Source organism: Nothobranchius furzeri, chromosome 12 (assembly GCF_043380555.1).
Source record: "Nothobranchius furzeri strain GRZ-AD chromosome 12, NfurGRZ-RIMD1, whole genome shotgun sequence".
Lineage (NCBI taxonomy): Eukaryota > Metazoa > Chordata > Actinopteri > Cyprinodontiformes > Nothobranchiidae > Nothobranchius > Nothobranchius furzeri.
The window spans coordinates 19,582,739-19,608,372 of NC_091752.1; the positions used below are offsets into that span (position 1 = coordinate 19,582,739).

Sequence of the window (25,634 nt, forward strand, 5' to 3'; positions counted from 1 at the left end):
CTTACCGTGATAGTCTCCTTGGCTTGGTGGGTTTGATAAAATCACCTTCATGCAGCTGTAAGGCGTGTAGTCTGTCCGCTTGCCCTCTTTGCCAAACATGTGGCGGATGCTGTAAGCATATGCTTTGTCAAACTGAAAGAGAAAGAAAGAAGGGAGGAAGAGAATGAAGGAATTAGTACGGATGAAAGTGGGAGAGAGACAAGGTTGGGGTGAAAGAGACACTGTCGTACATCATGTCAGTTTTGACAAGGAGTTTTCCTAAATGAAATATAGAGCCATTAGAGCGGACCTGCCACAGATGTGTCGCCACACTTGAGATAGCTGCTTTACAGGTCCTTTAATGAGGCCATCCTTCTCTGTGCATTTGCCCCCTTGTCCTGCAGAGCCCTCTTACACGATATTAAAAACAGTGCTTTAAATCAAAGACTAAACGGAAGGTAACTCCAACGCTATCAATGTTTATTTAAAAGGGACAATGGACATATACATGTACTGTACCGGACAGAGCTGAAAGCTAATTTTCATTGGCAGTGTCTGGGCAGAGCTGGATAAAACAACACAATAACAAACTCAAAGACGAGCCACACAGCAGCTCCTAATTTAAGGAACAGCAAAACAAATACTGACATCTAGCCTAAAAGATTTACTCTTGATCCTACAATTAAATCACACAAAAATACTCAGCTGTTTCTTCACACTAGATTTTGCAGTAAACAATAACACAGTTGTCTAAACTGAAAAGTACAGGGCACAGCACAATGTGCTCTGCCTTTTTACCCCCTAAAAAAGTCTAACATTTTCTTACTTAGGAATAATGTTACAATATTCATCCCAGCAGCAGACGTTTGTGAGCTTTTAGTTTGAAAGTGTATTTCAATGTGAAGTTATTGTAACACCTTTTCATTAAGCGTGATTCGGCAGAGTGAATGATCCGTTTTGTTGTAAGAAATGGAACTTATCAAAAAAGACCCGAGGAACAACGTGTTCCTTTAGAAGCGCGAGGACAGAAAAGAGTTGCTGATGTTCACCGAGGAAAATGTAATGAAGTCATCGCCAAACAGTTGAGACGAACGTCAGACAAAATGTTATGTTGGCAGATGAGATTGTTATTGCAAAATAAAGGACAGTTTGAAAAGAAGAAAACAACTGAGCCTGTGAATAGTCAAAAAGACCTGAGGAGGACGTGCTTGGCCATCTGTGTAATAAAGTCATGGTCGAAAAAGTGAATAAAACCAAAAACTGGATCAATCTGGGGTTTTATATATATATATATATATATATATATATATATATATATACACATATATACATATACATATATAACTAACCATTATATTGTGTAAGGTTATGAAGTTCATCATTTTCAGCTCCACACAGCTGCCCCCTGTGCACAGTAACACCCGTGTAGAAAAGCCAAGGTCGGGTGTTCCTCAGACTGTTTACATTCCAGGAGAAGAGCCAGAAGGAGGAGAAGAAGCTTTACTTAATCAAAGTACTTTATTTGTGATTAAAAATATTAAGCAAAACATATGTTGATCAATAATAATCAAGTGAATGATCTGTGAAATAAATATGTCATGATTTATGTTTAATGAAAACAGGACTACTGCACAGACAGACTGACCCTCATCTCCATAGAAACGCATGACACATTGTTCCAACCAATCAGAGCTTTCGGCTGCCGCAGGAGAATCTGGCTTGTTGACTTAAAGTGTCCAATCCGCTTTACTAAAACTTTCAACAATTCAGAGATATAAAACAAGGCAACGCCATTTTAAGTCAGTTCCATTTTGACTTCAGTTCTAGTCACCGTCATCCTAAAGAAAAGCACAGACTGGCCAGATGTGTTTTCTTCTTTAAACTAAGAACTGTGAAGCTGGAGATTTTCGTCGTTTAACAACCAGACGACATCCTTTCAAAATAAGAGCACCTGCTGACGCCGCTGAACGGTACCGGGGTCGACCCTCCAGACGGGCTTTGAAACGCTGCGACCGCTGCGCCGACAGCTCCAGCGCACATCCGAGGTCTCCAGACCTGGCATTTCCTGATCTACCTGGGAGGCCCCCACTGGGTACGTACACGGCAAAATAGCGGCTCATGTCATCACTTTATAAGCCTCGTGATATCTAGTCATAACAAAGACTACCAGATTCAATGACGTCAGCCTAAAGAGTCTGAACAAACCACACACACACACACACGCACCAACACAACATCCAAATCCATTTTCATCCATCACAGAGTTAGTCCTGGTAGATTGTTTAGAATTTATAATTAAGAAATTAAAGATTCTCAAACGATCCCATCTCTCTCTCTTTTCTTGTCTCAAAGTCAATACAGAGTGCTTAATTAAACTCCCTGATGATAAAAACAGCCTATTCTTCTGTTTATAAAAAGTGAACTACTAACAGTGTATTAAAATACAACTTTAGATAGTTTCATCACTCTATTCCGTTACAATTGGATTGCTACTGATTGTTCTGGATTTAACATATTGTGTACAATGTCTCCAGGATTAATACTGATGTTGTTTTAACAATCATTGTCATTTTTATAATATATCAAATTGTGTATAGGAGTGTAAGTTGAATTCATTACAGTGTTGATACAGTGTTGATTTAAGTAATATTGAGATAACTATGGTGAATATAATATGGAGGTGGGATTAAATAAGTTATTCTTCCTCCCACTCCTTTTCGAGCATTGCCTGTGTGCATGATTGTTTCTTTAATTTAATTCAGTTTTGTTTGTATGATGTACAAGGTTGCTATGTATAATATATACTGTATGTGTATATATATATATATATTTTATATTTTTGAATTTTCTTTTTTATGTCTTGAAAAAAACTTAATATTTTCATTTTCCTTTACCAAAATGTTTTTTTTTTTGGTTTATTGTTATATGTATGGTGGCCCATAGATGTTTAATAACAAATAGAGTCCCAATGGTCATCACACACTGGTGAAATTCGTCTCCACATTTGATCCATCCTCCTGGGGAGCGATGAGCTACAGCAGTGGCTTCACTTGGGTGATCTAACCCCCAAATCCAACCCCATGAAGGTGCGTGTCAGGCAGGGAGGCAATGGGTATTGGATCGCATTTTTAAAGTCTTTGGTATGACCCGACCGGGATTTGGACCCCGATCTCCCAGTCCCAGGGTGAACACTCGTACCACTAGGACACTGAGAAGGTAAAAAATAAAAGGCAGAACAAAAGCTAAAATGAAAACTAAAAGAAAATTGAACTTTTAGTGAAATGGGACTTAATGTATACTAAAACTTAACTTATGCTATTACCTTAATTATGCCAAAAACACAAGTATAAAAGACAACAGTGTTTAGGACCTGGAGCCTCATTTATAAAACTTGCTTATTCACAAAACAGGGTCTGGAAACTGTATGTGACTCGCACACACACTTAGTGATTTATAAAGGAAAACTTGATGGTAAAATATGCATGACTTTAGGCAAACTTTGGACATTTTTGGGATTTAATCAGGCCCCCACAATGCGCCTCAAAAATTGAAGCAATCCTGGAAGTACCAAAAATTGCAGTTCCACCCTCATCGCTGGGGGCTGGTGTCAGAAGCGAGCAAATTCTCATCGACTCCCATGTTAAAAATACCAATTTCACAGCAGAAATAAACATGTTTACAGCCTGGTACCAAAACATGTTTTTGGTTTAAATGATCTAGTTTACACTCATGACAACTCTGAGGGGTGTGAATTTTTTTCTCACTCTTCTGTTTAAGTGTATTAAAAACCTAAAATTCTGTATAATTAATGAGCATCAGACCCACGTGACCACAGAGCTAGCTCCAGGGAAAGGCCTCAGTAGAGCCTCGGCCTCGCCTGAAAACTGTTCCGGGATTTGAGTCTCTGCGTTTGTGTATTCTTTTTTGGATATTTTTTGTGCAATTGTTGGACAAAATGACTTGCTGTGGCATTAATTGCACTAATAGAGCGTCCAAGGAGTCTCCACTTCATTTTTTTGGTAAGTAAAATTATATTTATGTATTTTAGGTCACTGCCGAGCTGAGCTTAGATTTTAACATATACTGTTTAACCATGAAATTTAAATGTAATAGGGTAAAACCCAGTACATTTAACATAATGCTGCACTTTAGAAAATGGGTTGAAATATAACATGTTGGTGGAGCTGGGTTCTGACTATCGGCTTGTGGAGCTCTCGGGAGACCGATGTTTTCCACCCGGTTCTCCCCTCCCTGCAGCTCCGCACATCTCTGTCTGATCGCGGCTGCTGTGTGCTGCGCGGGCTGCCGGCTTGTGGAGCTCTCGGGAGACCTCTGTGTTCCACCCGGTTCTCCCCAGCGGCAGCTCTGCGCATCTCAGATTGCAGCGGTGCTTGTCTGCTGTGCGGCTGCTGGCTTGTGGAGGTCTTGGAGACCTCTGTGTTCCACCCGGTTTTACCCAGCGGTCAGCCCGGCGTATCTCTGACTCAGAAGCTCTGGTGTTGTGCACAGTTAACTCCGGTTGTAGCTAGGTTGCTACCTCCGTTAGCTTAGCTCCCACCTCCGCGTTAGCTTTGGCTTAGCTTCAGGTTAGCTTGTAGCTAGTTCGACTGGGTGTCGTCAGTTGATCCCAGCCTTACACCCCCACCCTCAGCTCCACCTCTCTTCCATTTTATGGAATTGTCTGGGCTTGACGGAACCTGTGACACGGTCAAAATGGCAGTGGTGGCCACCTCCCATTTATCTTCAAAAACGCATTATTGGAGCCTAGCAGCTTCAGACCCATCTCTAAACTTCCGTTCATCTCCAAGATCTTGGAAAAGGTTGTGGCTAAACAACTCACAGCTGCTCTTGATGAACATAGCATCTATGATAGCTTCCAGTCAGGTTTTCGTACAGCTCATTCTACTGAAACAGCTCTTCTTAGGGTTTCTAATGACCTTCTGACTCTCAGTGATGCAGGGGACTGTTCTGTTCTGGTCCTGCTGGACCTGACTGCAGCCTTTGACACTGTTGACCATCACCTGCTACTGGAGAGGCTGAGACACGGGGTAGGCCTATCAGGATCTGCTCTGGAGTGGTTCTCCTCTCATCTCTCTGAGCGCTCCTTTTCTGTGGCCGTCTCCAAGTTTAGGTCCTCCACCACCTCTCTTACCCATGGTGTCCCACAAGGTTCTGTGCTGGGGCCTCTACTCTTCCTCCTCTATCTGCTTCCTCTTCAGCACATCCTCAGCTCCTTCAAAGGAATATCCTACCATCTTTATGCAGATGACATCCAACTGTACATCTTTAAGCCCCATGAGATGTCTAAGCTGCAGCTGTTACACACCTGCTTAGACTCTATCAAAGCCTGGATGGCTGGGAGCTTTCTACAGCTGACTGAAGATAAGACTGAGATCCTCATCTGCACCCCAGACAAGCTGGTTCCCAAAGTCAAAGACTCTCTTGGTCAGCTTGCTTCCCACACCAAACCTTCAGTCAGGAATCTTGGCGTGACCTTTGACCCAGCTCTCACCCTGGATTCTCATGTCAGTTCTCTTGTTCGCTCTTCCTTCTTCCATCTCAGGAACATTGCTAAGCTGAGTCCCATTCTGTCCCGCTCTGAACTTGAGACTGTTCTCCACACCTTCATCTCCTCATGCTTAGACTACTGTAACTCACTTTTCACGTGTCTGAGCAGAACCTCCCTGAACCGTCTACAGGTGGTTCAGAATGCCTGTGCTCGGCTTCTGACCAAGTCCTCCAAACACACCCACATCACCCCGCTTCTCCTCCAGGTTCACTGGCTGCCAGTCAACTTCAGGGTTCATTTCAAGATCCTGGTTCTGGTCTATAGGGCCTTACATGGACAAGCACCATCTTACATTGGTGATCTTCTTAGTCCCTACACCCCCAGCAGGTCCCTGAGGTCCAGTGATCAAAGCCTACTGGTTGTGCAGCACCAGGCTAAATAGCAAAGGTGACAGATCATTTGCTGCTGTGGCCCCCAGACTCTGGAACTCTCTCCCCCTGAGTCTGAGATCAGTGGACTCAGTGGTCTCCTTCAAAAAGCAGCTGAAGACTCACTTGTTCAAGCTGGCTTTTGTTTGACCTTCTTCACCACTCTCTCTTTATTCTGCACTCCCCACCTATTCCACCTTCCTCAGGATCCACTGATTTCCCTCTTTCCTATTCACTCTCTCTCTTTCTTAAAATTTTTTTCTTTTAAATTGCAATTGCTTATTCTTGCTCATTTTAAATATATTTTTAAACATTTTCTAAATGCTTTTTATATTTTTACAAGTTTTATATTTTTTGTTTTTGTGAAGCGCCTCGTAATTTTTATCTTGAGAGGCGCTATAGAAATGATATTTTCTTCTTCTTCTATGGAAACCCATTGTCCAATATTTATATGTCGATGGATTTAATACAATTTTTTTTTAGAACAATAAAAAAAAAATACAACAAACAGTATAAAAGGATTAGAATTACGGTGCTGAAGGAGTCAAAAGCCAGTGAGGCTTACCTGAAGCCTTCACTTTTGGAGACTGAAAACCTGGCAGCACAGCAAGTGAGATCGTGAAATGCTTCATTTAGGATAGACTGCGCGCGCACACACACACACACACACACACACACACACACACACACACACACACACACACACACACACACACACACACACACACACACACACACACACACACACACACACACACACACACACACACACACACACACACACACACACACACACACACACACACACACAAAATCAACAATCAACCCCCATCTCGGAACTGAGAATAAAAATTATACCTGTACAGGGTATATACAGCAATCCTTAAGTAAAATTTACTACTTTTTAATACTTTTTTTTACTACCTTCAGAATTTTTTTAAAACCATCACAACACTAAATTGCATGTGTTAATCAGCGACCTATTTACACATATTTTAACATATATAACATACAAAAAGAATAGACTTAGAGACTCACTGATGTTGACAACGTATTGCACATATTTATTTTACAATAAGCCAGGCACTTCTTTTCAGCGGTTCAGACAGTTGACCACGAGGCCTGAAATGATGCAGAACGACCACTGAATATGACGTCATCATTATGTGACCGGATATGCTTAAGTAGGGCTGCTCGATTGTGGCAAAAACAATAATCACGATTATTGTGACTGAAATTGAGATCTCGATTATTTAATACGATTTTTCAATTTATGTAATTTTTATTTTTTTATTTTTATTCAGTCATAAAACTGCTCAGGGCACAATCAGGGCAAAAATAAACAAGAAACAAGATGATCACTAAAATAACTCCTGATTCCCAGTATAAAAAGACCAATATACTTATAGCTCCTAGTTTATGACCCAAGGGCTATAGACCTTGGTTTAACTCATTTAAGTCTAACCAGTACAGACCCAAATACCAATATCTTGCTAATACTGACAGCAAGAATTATACAGTGGCATTTATAACAAATACATGCAAATTGATGTTCACTAAATTTTGCATAACATTTATTGAGTCGTGTCAAGGTGCTGTAGGAGAGTGCACTAGCACCGTGTCCTCAGAGAGATTAGTTATTTATCAGCGTGAGGAACTTATTTCTACCTTATTTATAAACTATTTATTTACAAGTCCATCAGTTAATGTAATAATTGTCCCAACCACAGCTGCACCCCCCACCCCCCAACCCGGTCTCACAACAATCGGGGGCAAGCTGCACATGTGTTTAACGCGCCGCACGCGCACATTTAGCCGTTTTTATCGGCTCAGGAGTCCGCAGGTGCGGTGTGTGTGTCACTCACTCTGGTTACTCCAACAGGGAGCCGACTCTGAGAGCTGTTTCTGTAGCGACTGACACATCACTACATCATTCCCTTTCCTAATGTCCTGAAGAACGGTCCGGAGTGTTTAGCTAACTTGCAGGAAATGTCGACGACAGTTATCCAGAAAGTAGCTAAGGGTTACCAGAGATGTTTCTGAGGTGTTCGCTAGGTAGTTGGTACTTTTAAGATTTAAAAAGTCAAGAAGGGGGTCTGAGAAGCTGTTAGAAATAGCGTCAAAGTCGCCAAGTTGGCAACACTGTGGAAGAGCGCTTCATTTGCAACTCAGGGCAGCGCAAGTGGGAGGAGCAAATAATCGGCTCGTTTTATTTTTATAATTGTTCAAAACATTTCATTCGGAATATATTTCTATGTCGATGTTGAGAATACGACATCTGATAGTCTGAAAAAATAATACCTAATTTGGAAAAAATAATACCTCTGAGACCAAATTTAACACTTTTAATGGCCTTAAATTTGACTATTTTTATTTATCACTTTTTAATACTTTTTAAAACCCCGCGGACACCCTGCTGTATACTGTTTTTAAGATTTACATTCACAAGAATTACTTATTGGTGCATTCATTGTGCAAGGATTTGGTATGATCCTTAGGTTTGTCTAATAATAAAGTAACTCCCCAAGTCATTAATAGATTTCTTCATTTTGAACAGAGTCTGGACGGGGTGAGGTAGAAGGTTTTTTTTTTTTGTTTGTTTGTTTTTTTTTTTTTGCTTTATACATAATTTCAAATGAAATATAGTGGAATGAGTTGCTGAACTTCAGAATGTTTAAATGGATGAGTACTGGATGAGTTGGATCACTGTAGGGTTTATTACTGATGATTCTTATGGCTTTCTTTTGTGATAAAGTTAGTGATTTGGTATTTGTTTTACATGTATTTCCCATACATCTTTAAAACAGCAATAACTGTTTTCTGTGAGTCTTGGCTGTTTTTGTCAAACGTATTAAAAAAAAAAAAGATCATTTATGGATCTAACTCTTTGAGCTTTATGTTTAAATAGGTTGGTAAAACAGTGAAAAATATTCCAGATATAGCATACCCCTAGGGCTGCTAAAATACATTATGTGCTGTTCCAGTCCATTGCTCCGATTCTTTGCCGGTGCCTCTGTCTGCTTCTTCAAAGTGAGGTTGGGCAGACTGCCATTTACTGCAGGTAAAACACTGATTATGGATAGAAACTTCATAAAAACCCACTTCAAAGATGTGGAATAATTCTTTTAATCTTCATAAGTGTATCTATGACAAAATACATAGAGGTTTAAATGAAGTTAACTTATGCAAGGCTCTGACTTTTCAGTCTGGAAAATCCTTAATATAATCTCCCAAAAAGCCAAACATCAAAGTCAAGAACACAAACACGCCCGTATAAATACATTTTTAATGTGTTTAAATTTAGCAAACGTTCTCATGAACAGATATCTGGGGTGAACTTAAAAGATGCCTCACACTTTTTTTGATCAGGGTCATTTTATACAATCTTCACAGTCAACTCTTTTTATTCAACAGTAATTTTGTGAAGCCATTAAAATCTATTTTGGTGACCCTGTCGGTTAAAAGAAAAACTGAAATGCACACAGAGTGCACCGAGAAAGGTAGACTATAATCATGAGGACTGCACCCACACATTAATGTTCAAATAAAACCCTTGAACTTGCTAATGTGACAAGCTGCAGTGGCAATTTAAAACCTATCAAATCTTTTTGAGTACAATAAATCAGATATTAATTATGTAGAGCTTGGAAAGATTCATTTTCTGATTTAAGACCTCTTTTCTTGATCCTCCATGGAAACTCGACTGGCACTAACGAGGGTTTCATATGTGTTGAATGAAATGATGCAAACATTAAAGAGACAATGTGTAGGTTTTACAATTAATCTCTGGAAATATCCATTGAAATGTTATTGAAAATGAATTACATGATGCCCAGGTGTTGAAAAATATTGGCGGCTTTGTGACATATTACCATGAAAATTGGGTCTAAAATACATGGGAGTGGGTCTAAGTTGCTGGGCAACGCCATGTTTCCTTCTACAAGACTCAGTGAGGATGAAAGGCATTTACTGATTTTTAAGAAATGGTTACAAAACTTTTGCCTTTTTACACATTTACCTCTTTACTTGTTGCCAGTGATGAAAGTGCATCTGATGTGCTTAGAGGCTGAACAATCTGACGAAGTACTGGGAGTGAATTTTGGGCTCCAAGGGACTTTTGACCCTAATGGCCATCCGTTGGTAAGTTCTTACTCGAACATAAAAATATAACTTGCTTGCAATGATTTACGTAGGTACTGCTCTCTACCTCCAGGGAAAATATACACTGTCACTTTAAGAAGTGGTTCAAAGTGACACAAAGACAAATATAATATATTAAATTCTGGTGATAAAGCTTTTTCACATTGAATGAAGACCTTGGTAAGATCTTAAAGGTCTTGCTTACTGAGAAACAATGTAATACTTGTTATTTTAGCAGTAAGGATTGGTCATTTTGAGCTGCATTTGCATGCTGAAAGTGAAAACTTTCAACACCAATAGGGAGCCTAAGTCACACCCATCTACTTCCAGACCACGGGTCCAAAGAAGAACGAAAAAATTAATGCAAGTCAATGGGGCTGAAAACGCTATTTTCCAAATCCGCTTGTTTTGTGCCATGGATTTCGCATATGATGTCTGTGAATTTTAAAGACACATTTTGATACCAAGAATGCGCTTATTTTCTCTCAGGGGGAAACATTATTTTAGGCTTTGTGTGAAAATAAGTCCAGGACTACAAATGCGCTTCACGAAAGTGACGTCATCGAACCAGACATGGAGAAAACTGAGGGAAAATGGCTGTAAGTTCAGCAAACTTCCCACACGAGGAAAGAACCACCATAAATCAGGCCATTTGTTAAGTATCATCTACTTTGGGGAGAGGCGATTATGTGATGACGTCACATATGCGACTTGCCGATTTCTGGTGTGTAGTCATGCTAATTACGAACTTTTACAAGCTAATAAATCTCAAAGTATGTGACTGGTGTGGTCGAAACACCCATCATTACTTTTCATTTAAATTGCAGTACAACATATGTGCTATCCAGGGTCTAAGGCAAAGCGGAGCCGACCGGAATGGGAGGAGACTTAGGCTCCCCATCACCTGTGTTAGCCACTGAAAGGAGATAAGTCTCATTACTCATCACAAATTGGTGAAATTCATCCCCGCATATGGCCCATCCCCGTGGGGAGCAGTGATTTGCAGCTGCGCTCGGGAACAAATTGCTGGTTTAACCCCCCAATCCAGCACCTTAAAGCGTAGTGTTAAGCAGGAAGGCATTGGGTCCCATTTTTAAAGTTTTCGGTATGATCCGACCGAGATTTGAACCCCGATCTCCCAGTCCCAGGATGGATGTTCTACAACTAGGCCACTAAGAAGGTTGCGACAGGATTAGGTTAAGACAGGAAAACAATTGAGTGATAAAAATCTAATCTCTTATACGTCAAAGGGAACATTAGATGGCCTAACTCACCTTGGCTTGTGAACATAGGAAGGATTGAGCAGAGTGCATCTCGGCTAGTAGAAGCTAACCATTAGCAACTCCACGACATGACAGAACATAGTCAGGCTTAAATCATTAGTGGGGATAACACAAATCTTGCATTTTTACCCAAGGAAGAAGAATTAACAAAAGCAGCAGCGTCTTCTTCTTCTTCTAATTCTGTTAGCCAAGCAAAGGTAAGGCATTTGCATATCATAAATATGCATTATTTCAATCCCGCTCCTCCTTTTACTCTCTGAAACAGGCGCTTTTTCTTCATTAATACTAGCGACAACAGCAAATTTATTGAAAAGGCGACCAAATGAGAAACAGTCCATTAGAGCACGGATAGTCTTTGCTGGGTATTGGTGAGGTTTTTGAGCCTGTATGAAGAACACAGTGATGCCCCGGTTGTGCATGATAGAGTAGGATAGGTCAACAATGGTTTTGAGATTGCAGAAACCTTCCATTGACTGGTGATGGTGGTATTTCATCATGGTGTAAGCTCATCTAGATTCTAGGTAGTGTGATGGGATACGCATACTGGTGTGTCAAGAATTTTAAGCAGCACAGGCCACGTTGAACCAAAGTCTTGGCTAAAACTCAATCACACAGTCAGGCCTGCGCTACTGTGGTGCGATTTTTTTTTTTTTTTTTTTGCACATGGTAGCATTCTGACATGATTTGAGAGATCTGTGTGCATAAGAGTCATGTAGCACAGTGTGATTGAAAGCATGTTAAATTCTTCATGGGAACATACTAAGGAGAGAACTACTTGTGTCTTAAAGCCTTCATACCAACATGTTCAAATTCACTGCGTCCAGCCATGTTCTAATAGGTTGTAGAGAGCATAAAGTTTTAATCCAGTGTGAAACAGCCTTGGCATGTGAATGTGGCAGTCTTTAATTCCCCCCACAACTTTTTTTTACTGCCAGCAACACTCCAACCTACACTACACGTAATCCTGAAGATAACACTGACCACAAAAGATGGATTAAACTAAGTGAGACCAACTCCTCCAACACTTCTTGGACCATGACACATGCATTAGGCTCAAGCCACAATGACTGATGTCTACAATCCCTTGATGCTAGAAAATACTGATTGAAAGTTGAAGTTTTTGCTTATCTACACAGGACCTTTTATTCAGTAAAAGCAATACAATGTGACAAACAAAAGAAAAAAGTGCATGAAGTTTAGGATTCATTATGGTGGGGAAATGGATTACCTTTGTTTTTAAAGAAAGTTGTTTAGAAATAAGCAAAGTTTGAAATCAAAGGCAGTGGCAGCTTGAGCTCCAGTCATAAAGCTGCACAAACTGTTCGTGTATATGCATGCAAAGAAGAAAATATCCAATTTTAACTTCTGTAGTTTCATCTGCCACAAGTTTTCCATCCGTATCTGTCATTTTCTAAAGTGCTACTTTCTTTCTAGAGTTGGGGCTTTTGTAATTCAAAGGCATACCTTTAATAAGCTTAAAATGTCTTCAAAGGAAAAAAGAAAATGTAAATTACCATAATAACGCCATGTTTCAGGTAAAATACAGTACAATCCCGGTGTGATAAAATCCATTTTCAGATGTTACACTTGGAAAAACATATTTGCAGATGGCTGAATTCATTTAGCTGCTTCAGTTTTCACGCTCCTGGTGTGGCTCCTGCTGGCTCGCTGTCACACTGTCATGGCTGACTGGGATGCTTGAATTGAATAGAGCCATAATGTCATTAACGAGCAACACCGGAGCGTCTCCTGCTACATGATGCCACAAAAACATGTGTTGTGAAGGACACTTGCTGCAGCTCAACAAAAAGCAAATTTGTGAGGATGCTACTAACAGAATGTGAGAGTCAGTGCTCATGTTTTTTGTTCAAACAGCTGACATTGTTTTAATTCATTAGGATTTAAAAATAATTTGTGACAAAAGTTGCAAGGTAGTATGGTTATTCAGTGACAAGCTGTAAAATTAACTACGATGGTCGAGTCAGATAATGGTGTTCTTGGTATTAAATGAGGCTTTTAATGATCGAGCTCCATTGTGTCTTAAAGACTTAATAGTGACATATTTTCCCAACAGAGTTCTTTCCTGTCTATCCTCTCAGGCCCAGGGCTTATTTGTGGTTCCTCATGTGTCTAAAACCAGTAAAAAAATAAAATAAAAGAAGTTTGAAGCTTACCAGTTAGATAAAGTTCACAGTTGGGGCTGGATCATGTTATCCTTAGTGAGGATTTTTTTCTAGGGATGTTAAGATCATGTTTTTTTTTTTGCTCCCGATCCAATTCAGAGTCATTTGATTTTAGGAATCTGCCGAAACCGAGTCCTGTTTGGATACTTTAGAAATGCATTGAGAAAAGAGGAGAACACGCTAGAGTGGTCCTTCCTATTATTTTTATTAACTATTAATGGATTTCTGTCTTTCTGTACTTAGGTAATTTCTTTAGTTAATCTGCCTTAAAACATTTGTTTAGGTAGTACATCAATAAGAAACATGTTAATATTAATAATATATTTAAAAGTAAATTGTCATTATCATTTATATTAATAATAAATGTGTTAATATTAAGAATAAATGTAAAAGTAGCCTTGTCGCACATATTTCTAATTGTTTACTCAGTGTGCAGCTTTTGTTTTTTTAAGGTGGCTCATCAGATTCGTAGTGTTGAACACAGCACTACTTTTTTCCACCACGTTAAATGCCCAGTTTGGTCACATTAATGAAATTCAATTCAGTTTACTCATATAGTGCCAAATCATGGCAAGAGTCTTCTGAAGGCACTTCACAAAGTAAACATTCCAATAAAGTTCTGTTCATTAAGCCAATCAGTAAAGTTTCCTAAATATACAGTGCACGTGTCTATAACATTCCCTTCTCTGTTTGTTTAAAAATACATTCAAATTCCAGACATTTTCTCTCTCAAGGCGACAAGTATGCTCTGTGTTAGCTAACAGCTACATGTTATGGTGTGCGAATTCCCAGGCTACCTTAAATAGCGGGGCTTTACGAAGTTGTCTGTGAAACGAAGAATACTGATGTGGAGGAACTAGTTCAATTTAAAACTAAGCCATTGTTATTCCGTTAGAAAATCTGTTTCTCAGGATGAATTTAATAATGTTGGTTGTTTTTTAAGGTTAAATACATTTTTTCCCATCCGATTCTGATTTCCTGATTTCACGTGATTGGACCAGATTTCTGATCGCGTGATTGGATTGGAGCATCCCAATTTTTTTCAGTTGTTATCAATCAATCAATCAATCAATACTTTATTAATCCCAGAGGGAAATTAGAGTTTCAGTACACACAATTCAGAGATCAGACATACATGGGCAAGACACATGACAAGAATTGGTGACTGTGGTCATTCTCAACCCTGAGTCGCTCTATCTTAATAGAGATAAGAGGGTTACATGAGGATTGGTTCAAGTGGAGGGGAAAAAAGGCACTTCAGAGTTACCCTCCACTGGGAGGGCAGCTTTGCTCTGCAAAAAAAAAACACCTCAGACAGATATGCAAAGAGTCTTCAGACATCACACAACATAAGTGTCCACTAGGTGGGGTGGTGGGTTGGGACTATACATACTTCAGTTCCTGCAGCCACGATAAGCAGCACATGTCACCTCAGTGTGGATAGGGGGAGGAGCATTGAGGGTTGGAGGGTTGCAGTGACCCTGGAACGTTTCAGCGGTCTTCCCGCAGTCCCGCCCAGGCTGGGATAGGAGACAGAGTTGAGTTGCCATAGCGAAGGCACATTCCACATATTTTCTGAGGGGGGAGTTTTCGTTGAAGCCTTGCAGGCTCAAGGGCGCCAGATTCCGATTAGAAATTGTTTTGGGGCCAGACAGATAATTTCCTCTCTGTCTTACAGTTTGTTGGTCCTCAACCTCTCAAAATCCCAATAATGGACATTAAACTATCCCAATCCGTGCTGATTCGTCCACTCTCTCCTTGATGGCATCCATCTTTTGTGCCAATGAATGAATCTCGGCCAAAGTTCCAAGCTTAGGATTCATCTCAACAATTATGTGAGTCTGTGAATTCACAGCGCGGTGCAATCCATCTCTGAGCTCCGGGATCAGGCCAATATTCCTCGACAGCTCGTTAATTTTCCGGTAAGCCAGGTAGCCTCCGAGGCCAATGAGCAGGAAACCTGACACCAACACCACAAATATCCACATGTCTTCAGAGTCCTCCACAGACAGCTGAGATAAACAAATCAAGTTCCACTGTTTCCAGGAGTCCATGATGTGTCCAACTGGGTCGGTCCTGGAGGGGCATCCAGGAAACCCTTCTCCCGTTCTCATCGTTGAAAACATTGTATCAATCGCGTTGAGTGACCAACTGAAGAGATCCATTTTAGTGAATTTCAGTTTCCAGAAAAACGCAGAAGCAGCCGTGCACACAGAGACAAAGGGCCTTGAGGATAAGATATGGAGGAGAGGAGGAAAAAAGCGTCTGCACCCTCCAAGAGCTGGAAGAAGGCTGTGGGAGAATTAATATTTTAATGGTATTTTAAAGGTGTAAAACTCTGATAAAATATTTTTATGATATTTCTATTTACCGCAATTTCTGGACTATAGAGCACACCACAATATAAGCAGCACCAACAAAAAAAAAAGATTTTCTACACACACGCCACACTCAAAATACAAGCCGCGACGCAGCAGCCACGTGCAGGTCTCTGGCGCACAGCGCATATATGGCCATAGCATAAGATAATTGGATAGAAAGAAGCTACACAGATTTTCCGTTGTTTTAATTCAACAAAACAAATTTTAAACACGGGTGAACGTGCCTGCATGTTTAGAAAGAAAACAGCACTGACAGCATTCATATCTCTGGGTGGTTATAAAATAAAAACAGAACTGACGTTATTACCGGTAATTTGCATGTTTAGAAGAAAAGAACAGCGCTGACACAGCATTAATAAGCCCTGGATGATTAGAAAATAAAAACTGCACACAAAACATGCCTGGTTAGTAAATAAAACACACTTGATACACGAAGAAGTCATTCGCTCTCATCTTCCTCTTGCGCACTAAAGCCATTAAAGTCCTCTTCTTCAGTGTCGGAGTTGAACAGCCTCAGAAGAGCTTCGTCACATACCTTTTCTGTGGCGATGTCAGTGTCGCTGTCCGTGTTGCTGTCATCATCCCCGGGTGAAGCTGGCTTGAATGAGTTCTTCCCGCTGCCGTCTCCGGCGCCGAACCATGGATTCATTCATGCCAAGCTTACGTGCGGCAGCACTGTTTCCCTCCTTTACTGCCAGATCGATGGCCTTCAACTTAAATGCGGCAACATATGAACTCATTCGTGTAGTTACCATGATGGGGGGGGTATGGATTTGAAAAAAATTCTTCGTCGTGCCGGCTGCTTGCATGTGCTAAATTAAAATGAGCACTTTCTTCGATTTCCACTTTTGACTTCCACCTGTTTCACTTTCTGCTACAGCGCCCCCTGGCAGGTGAAGGAAGATCTTCATTATCAGCCGCATGGTTCAAAGCGTGGGAAAAAAGTAGCGGCTTATAGTCCGGAAAATACGGTATATTTGGTCACCGAGTTTTCCATGCAGGCTGAACATGAAAATAATCTCCTACAACTATCTCCTACATCGCTTCGGACAAAAAATAGATGGTGAAAATCTAGCGTTTGAAAATATTTATTTTACCATTATTGTTTTTTTCTTTTATTCCTTTCTTATAAAAGTAATCTCTGGCTTGGTGTTTATATCTTTGTTCTGTTCTGCAAGACAAAATTAAATCTGTTTTAAACCCAATTCATTATAATGAATTAGGTTTAACTAGACTAAATGAATTTTATTGAATAGGAGAGGATTTGATTAGATTATTCTGAATTAAATTAGATTGAATGCTATTGATTTGCAATTTGAAGGTCTGCATAGCTTTTAATTGGTCATGAAATAAGCCTTTTTTTTTAAATTTCTGGGAAATAAAATATTGTTAATTTTTAAAAAGAACAAAATAAAGTGCCATTTAAATACTTTATTTGTTCCCCAGCAGTGATTTAAAAAATGTGTCAGTGGAAATTCATTAACTTCAAGTAACATCTGTAAAACAAGTAGTTTAACAGCAGTCCTAGCCCAAGGCAACAACACGCTACAATAATGTGGCACAAATAGACACTCCTCCAAATGAATGGGTAAACTTCTGTGGCAAGAAGAATGGATAGATCAACTTAATTTCATCAATTCTCTCTCCCTCTAGTCTAATTTTACATTGCCTCTTCCTTCGGGCCTCCCTTTCGGCACCGCTGCCTCTCATCTTCTTTCTGTGTGCCTGTCGCATACTAATGAGACAGCTTTGTGCAGCGTGCCACAAAGTGCAGTCCCTGACACAACACATACATCACTGTGAAAGCTGCGAGCTGGTCAGTACCATTCTGATGCTGCCTCTGTAAGAACAAAAGCGGGGCGTTTTGTAAGAGCCATCACAGCCTGTGCACGGTGACTAGGGCGCCTCAGAAATGGGACACCAAAGAGGGTTGCAACTCGACTTCTACTGATGAGAAACAAATTCCACAGTCGATGGGGCACTGCTTCATTTTACTTTGCATAATTCAGACTCTTTATGAATATTTTCTCCAGCTTAAGTTATTGCACTCTTATAATAGAAGATCATTTGAAATCTTTGTGCTGCTTAGAACACTGAAAATCTGCACAGAGTGAGGGAAGCAAGAACTTAAATGAGCCAAAAACTATTTTGGAGCAGAATAAAACCTTTTATTTACGTTTTATATGTGATAATTAGGCGGTCTTGTGTGTTTGTGTGCACCCCTGTCAACTTAAGTGGATTTAAGAGACCCTGTCCGGACATATTAACAATATTTCCACATTTAAAATCTTTTATAAAGTATTTATGGTGCTTTAAGGTTGGAGTTTGTCACTTCTGATGTCTTCATCTCTAAAGTACCAACATTGACCTTAGAACATCTGCCGAATAACAACTGCCAGACTAATAAAAACCATCCAAGCACAACAAGAGAGCTGACTATTCTGATTATCATGGTTTACAACTATACTGCGAATTATCATTTTTATTAGGCGTGTGCTTCAGTATTTAGTGAGTGCCCTGATTATTAAATTGGGTATGGGGTGGAGGGTGAATCCCTGTTTGTTGACACACCCTAAAGGTTATTTACGTTACACAACTCCAGACCACTGAAATCAATCCAGCTCATGTTCCTCAGTCACACGAACCTCCTTTAAAACTAGGTTGCTCGTGTGTCGCTCTCAGGGATGCTTTGGGTGTATTTCAGCAGCACAGATGCTGAATGATCATAAAACTACTAATGAGATATAATAGGAACTCCACTGGCAGCAGCAAATCTACTCCTCTCAGTCTGAATGTAAATGAAACTGTGTTCCAGTCGGAGCGCTGGATTTAATTTTAGGATGGTTATTTTTTAAAGGGACATTATGGAAGTTTGACAGCCAAAGCATGTATAGAAATAATAAAGGTCTTCTTCATACATTCTCCTGCAATGCCCTGGTCCTGTAGAATGAGCCCTGGCATCTTTACTGTGACGGCCTGTTTTTCTGTAAAATCACAGAAAAAGAGAGCTGCTCGGGTCGAGCAGGCTGCTTCATGCGCGTTCACATTCAGGCATCGCCCGTAGCATTTGCTATCAGTAGCTTTAGCAGCAGGTAGTGCCAACTCAGCAACTTTGTCGCTGTTCCTAACACCTAGTGACAAAGCTAGCTACATTTCTGAGGACCTTAGCTACTTCCTTCTAGATATTTCCTGCAAATTAGCAACAAAATAGCCATTTTCGCTCTGAGCCGTTCTTTGAACGTTGTTTCAGCTGTCATCAAGGATATAAAAGTTACGGGTACAAAAGATGTTACCAGCGCATAGCTCATCTAGTTAGACGTCGGACTCTCGTGCTGAAGATCCGGGTTCGATTCTTGGTGTGAACATAACTTATTTAGAATTTATTTTTTACATTAATGGTATGTTTTTTTACAGTAAGATGCCCAAATTTTTATTTGAGACTCGCCGAACGGCATTGAATTCACAGATAAAAAAGATGTGGGTTCAACTTTCATTTTGGAACAATTTTTCAAGCAAGGGAAGGGAATGAGCTGTGAAGCTGACGGACTGACCCATCTTAAACCTTTGTCATAAACTGTGCATTCTCCTGTCCTCTGGGCCCCAGACACCCACCCACCCACACACACACACACACACACACAAACACACACAGGACTGTCTCAGCTGTTATTTTCGTTAAGGAGTGTGCACGTACAGCATGCGAGCCTCGTGCACGACCCTACTATTGAAGCTGCCGTTATGCTTTTGGCCTGAGGGGGCATCTGCGAGCACAAAAATTCAAAACTCCCTAAAGTCCCTTTAAGGTATAATAGTTCCATGGTATACAGGTCCTTCTCAAAAAATTTGCACATCATGAAAAGGTTCTCTAAACGACATATTAACCAAATCACCTGAATCAACTAATTAACTCTAAACACCTGCAAAAGATTCCTGAGGCTTTTAAAAACTCCAGGCCTGATTCATTACTCAAAACCGCAATCATGCGTAAGTCTGCCGACCTGACTGCTGTCCAGAAGGCCATCATTGACACCCTTAACCAAGAGGGTAAGACACAGTAAAGACATTTCTGAATAAATAGGTTGTTCCCAGGGTGCTGTATCAAGGCACCTCAGTGGGAAGTCTGTGGGAAGGACAAAGTGTGGCAGAAAACGCTGCACAACGAGAAGAGGTGACCGGGCCCTGAGGAAGATTAACATGCACTTGTATTGGAAATGGTAACAACATTTATTGTCTGCTGCTAACAATGTAATAGTGGCATGTCTATTATGTACGGGTTAGGGTTAGGGAGGTGTTCCATTTCGCCTTGGCCTCCAAAATGCCTTGAGACGGCCCTGGGTGTGTGACTGAGTTTTGAAGGTGATCTGAATTGTATCATGTATAAATATGACATGTGTGTAACTTATTGTTTTATACAGGTAAAAACGTGTAGTGGAGATAAATCTACCTACATTTGACCATCAAGTTTTGTTTTCTTGTTTTCCTGTCCTCCGTCTCTCATCTTCCTGCATCTCCTCTAAACTCTCCAGAAGAACTGCTGCCTGGCTTCTTACTTTTTCACCTCATCAGTTACTTTTGAACTAAGAAGATCAAAGGGATCTCCTGACCGCAAAGCGGAGTGCACGTATCGATGCTGCGTCAGTGAGGTGAAATCACCGCAGCACACGATGAGCGGAGCGCGTCAGGAATGATTAAAAGACAGAGCACCAGAGGATATAAACAGATATGAACGATCATTTGTTCATAATAATGTTTTGTTGCGTCACCTTGACAATGTATCATGCGCCGGACGCAGCGGGCGCACCAACGATCAGCGCTCTGCGTCTTCTCCTCTCAACAGAACCCCGCTGCTGAGTCCAAAATATTAATTTATTAATAATATATTAATAAATATTGTAATATAGGTAGAAACGGGATCTTTCCCTGAAATATATCTAGCCCCCATAACTCGATCCCTGCTCCTGGATGAAAACCCGGACATGTTGATCCATGTAGGAAACCCCCCGGGCGCCCCGGACAGAGAGTGAAAAGTGGACATGTCCGGAGGAAAGAGGATGTATGGTCAGCCTACAATAGCACCAACCATAGATATGTACAGACTAGCGAGAAAATCAATTTTGATCTTTTTCTGCAGCGGTTTTAGTGCTTTTCGGTGCACCGCTGCTGATGCAGCGCCCCTATAGTGGCGCAGCGCTGCAACTGCAGTTAAAATAACATCCATTTGCTGGGGGCAGAGTGAAATCAGGCTGGGGCGGCACAAATTAGCTGGAGGCGGTCACCTCGCAAATCTGAACGCAGGAAAAACTCTGGTGTGTTGCTGATGTTTTTTAGGATGCTGTGCTACGAACAGGATAAGGTAGAGTCATGTGACTTTGTGTAGTCACATGACTCTACCCCAACAGTTCTGTGATAAGAAGGGAACTACAGTTAGGAAAATGAGTATGATTCAAATGTTGAAGCAGTGGGTGGGTGCACTGGGTAGCGGCCAGCGAATGCCAGCGGCAGCAACTGAATCCAAAATGTTGCCAAACTGTTAAAAGGTTTTTTGTAGGAACAGGCTTCTCCTCGACTAAATCTTTCTCGCCATCGCTGTCACTGTGAAGCTGTATGGGTGGTTATCGTCCATTTGCCGTTATCGAGGTGAAGTGCTCAGTATGTCATGATACTGATTTGTGGTCATATCACCCAGTCCCCGTTTGCACAAATATTATTCCCAATTATTGCTGGGAGCGTCGCTCCACGTCTCGGTAAACAAAAATGTTGGATGCTCAGCGATTTTGGTAGGTGGGAACTTGGAAGGTGAGGGGTGGTTCTATGTTAATTTACCGAATTGTTACATCACAATCGGGAAGTCTTTTTAATTGTCTCATTTTAGGCACATAATTCCTAAACCGAACAACTGAGAAAACAGACGAATGGGATTTTTTTGTTTCAGGTGTTTAGAAACCCACACGGCAGCACAAAAGACGCTAAAATAAGATTTTCTTATTTTCCTATTATTATTCTTAAAGACAACACAAAATGCTTCAGCAAATGAGAATATTGGAAATTAAATAGAAATGAAAGACATGCACACCAATCAAGCCCTAGTTTGCTTCAGATTAGACACAAGCAAACAAAAGTTTGTTAATGACGAGTCGATCCCATACTACCCAGAAAGAGATCAATTAAATCCATGTATTGATTTTATGTGATGTATGAATGTATCGGTGATGCTGTGCTGGGATAGAAGCCCTTGAAACCTCATGTCATGCACTCCATCTTTAGATCCCTCCAGTGTCATCCATCACTTTTTCATATTTTGTGCATTATCATGCAGAATGGTGTGGACATGGCACTCGTCCATTACCCGCGTGTTGGACATCTTTTCGCCTGCTTTGCATGCTCTGCTGCATGAGATTCACAAAACTGCTGGGCGTCCAACACTGCACAATTCTGATCCAATGGCAACTTGATCCAATGAGAACCGAGGCTAACGTCCAAATTGCTGCAGCAAAGCCTTTTCAGATCAGAGAAAATGCCTCTTAAGAGGTATCAAAGTCTCTTGTACAGCTAGGTTACACTGTTGGATATGCATGATGAGAGATTAAGGCTTAGAAAGAGCCCGACACAAAAATAAACAGAAAAAAGAACAAAAATATGAAGACTACTGAATTCAATACCCTCTCAGTAATCCTCTAAACAATGTCCTGAAGAAACCTGTGCACTCTTTGAAGGCCAAGGCTTTGCACTTTAGATGTGTAGTAAAATTTTCTGTCCTAAAACTCTTCAACAAACCTCACAAAAGGCAAAATTGCACAAATTAAAATACATCCATCAGAGAGATATGCTGACATAGTCACCTTGTACCAAATCTTTCAAGCAGCCTCTGACACAAAGACAACAGAAGCTGACTGCACTAAGTGACCTTAATCCATCAGAACATGCTTATATCGGGACCCTGATTCTATCTCAGGCATCAGATTGGATGAGACGTCTGTAAAAAGTTATCCAAAACCAACAAATGGTCAGCACTTTACTGGAAGAGCAGCTAATTAATTCTACTATTCAGCATCAGGAGTTGGAGCTTAGCTCAGCTTTCTGTCCAGCTAGCAGTGATGATTAAAATTAGGTTCATTAATCTCCCCTAACTTGAAAATAATGATAAAAATGAAAGCACTTGGCTCTAAATATTTTATTCTGTTTCAAATTTGATTCTGGAATGTTTGTTTCATGTGTCTCGCAAGTAATGTGTGGACAGCGAAAAGCGGGTCGTGTCATGATCACGTGTTCGCTGTAAATCTGAAAAAACTTTGGCGGCTGCTAGTCCGCTGGATTGATCACTGCAGCTCATTCCTGTTTTCTGTTGAGTTTACACCCTTGTCTGATAGTGGAGCCAACTGTGCACCAAACTATTTCCATTTTACTGTGAAATCAACTAACTTCAACCAATAAAAGGCTACAAAATGGCTTGTTTTGACTAGCATCAATGGATTTTCAACATGTGTAAACAGTGTTTCCACCATCTGTAATGGCAAAGGGGGTGGTCCCATGAGCGGCGTGACATCACATGCAAAGGGTAAATCATCAATCGTGTAATCGTTTCTGAAAAGAACATTATTGCACCAAATTATCAGCACCGTCTGACCACTAATGACCAAAAGCCCCCCGATCACAGCAGCATGTAAAAAGGAAACGACAACAGAGCTAAATGTAATTTAAATAATCTAAAAGTGCCCCGCCCTTTTGGTGTTTTGAACATTTCAAACAATATAGCAAAAAATTCTCCAGAAAAACATCTACGGGACTTTTAAACCACATAAATACAGTTTTTAAGTGTCTGCATCCTGAATAGAGGGAGGAAATGTATGAACAAAGTAAAATCTGAATCAGGAGCACGCCGACGATCAGCCTGGCAAGATGAAGAGTGTGATTTGTCTTTAATAGTCTTTGGTGTACAAACATGTTTGTAAAAGAAAAATCGATACAACCTGAGCAATTACCCATTTAAGAGGAAGTTATTTTCTTCAGTCAATAAAGAAATGCATTGACATTTATAAGCCCGGACTTTAGATCCATGTACGCGAGTGGAACTCGGTCAAACACATCTGCCACTGTCAAATGACTCAACTGAGAAAATTAACGCCGTACGTGTTGATGCCTGGAATACAAACGACACAATCTAGTCAGAAGTAGTTTTCTATAGAACGCGACAAGGCTTTCATGTAACTTAATTTTTAAAAGCAGTATAAGACTAATTGGCGTGATTCGTTTTGATTTGAAAAGCAGGAAATGATTTTTGTTCTTTAGGGTTGCTGCTGCACGCCGAGTCAGCGCCGTCTCCGTGGAGGCTTTCTTCATGCACAACTATTTAATTTAACCGTTTCTGTCTCCTGCAAGTTGTAATAAATTATACCCACTTTACTCTTCATTAGAGTCATATCACCACTGTGAACAAATAACACAGGTAAACTTTCTTCATTAAGTGAAGCTTTCTGAAATTAACGGCCTCCATCAAGATCTGAATAACAGTTGAGATGCAGAACCTTGTTCAGTCTTGCCGTGGTGTTTAACGCACAGATCAAACCAGTTTAACATTACAGGTAAATGCTTGTGAGACGTAAGTTACCTTGTCTCCATCCACTTTGCCCCTTATGAACTCCGACCTCCAGAACTGTAGAGCCTGCTCCAGAGAGAGGCCGATGCCTTTGAGGAAGAGACCGTACTGCATCCTCCCTCCGTGGCGAAGGTGGTGGTTCTCTCTAAGGGCCTGGTGGAGCTGCCTCATGCAGAGCGGGAATGATTTTCCTGAAAGCTAAAAGCCCTCAAATGTTAATGATTTGCATAAAGACATTTGCAGCAAACATGAATGTGTGCCTGTGAATGATTAGTAATATTAATAATAACACTGCTGTCATGGGAGGCACGGAAATCAATATTTTTTGGACCACCTTTGGCTTACATTGCAGCAACATTTTAATAGGCTTATGAAATGTCTTTTTCCATATCTGGGATACAAAATGAACCTTGAAGTTTGCGTTTCAACCAGAGACGATTAGTGCAACTTACTGAATCAATCTGTTCCAAAGAGATTTTCCCAACATTCTTCTGGATGCTGTAATCCTGTCCCAAATATGCATGGCTGCAGGAAGATATGAAAACATCAGCACCATGATAATGAGGCCATTTCTCTGTGATAAATGACATTTTGAATGCAACCAAAGTGGTTCAACAAAGCTGCATTGTATAACAGTCATTTAAAGAGAGATAGATCTATATTGCTGCATTCGATATTGCATGTGTGCTTCAAATCAACTTTTTCTTTTCAACAAAGCAGCTCTCGCTGTCAGAATTAGAAAACCCTTGCAAAATGTGTTTCTGTAACTTGCCTAATTTAAAACCTGTACATTTATTATGTTAATTTAAAAAACTGCAAATTAACTCATTAACTGCCAATGACGACTAAAGTCGTCATTTGCATTTTTTTTTTACTGTGTGGGCATCGGAACGAGCCCCCGCATCGTGAGAACAAACATCTCAGCTCTAAAGCCGATCTTTATCCGCATACGTCACACGTCACGTGATCAGGAAGCAGAAAATCCATGTGTTAGGAGATCATTTTGGGCCGCTGCTGTAAAAAAAAGTGAGGCGCAAACCTGAAAAGCTTCGGCCGATCACAATTCAACAACGGATTATGAAAGAACGGATAAACCTCGAAACGCACGGATTCTTCCTGATGTAAGAGGTGAGTCTCC

At 40.5% G+C, this 25,634-nt stretch overlaps 1 protein-coding gene across 2 annotated transcripts in view; it reads right to left on the minus strand.

Annotated features, from left to right (window-relative positions):
• prim2 (DNA primase subunit 2) overlaps nucleotides 1-25,634 on the minus strand; it is a 55,657-nt gene that overhangs the window by 10,277 nt on the left and 19,746 nt on the right. For both annotated transcript variants that reach the window (XM_015944428.3, XM_015944429.3), the window contains exons 9-11: nucleotides 24,949-25,021; nucleotides 24,509-24,694; nucleotides 6-132 (exon numbers count right to left, since the gene is read on the minus strand). In XM_015944428.3, coding sequence (XP_015799914.3) covers nucleotides 6-132; nucleotides 24,509-24,694; nucleotides 24,949-25,021 — 386 coding nt within the window. The remainder of the gene's footprint in view (nucleotides 1-5; nucleotides 133-24,508; nucleotides 24,695-24,948; nucleotides 25,022-25,634) is intronic.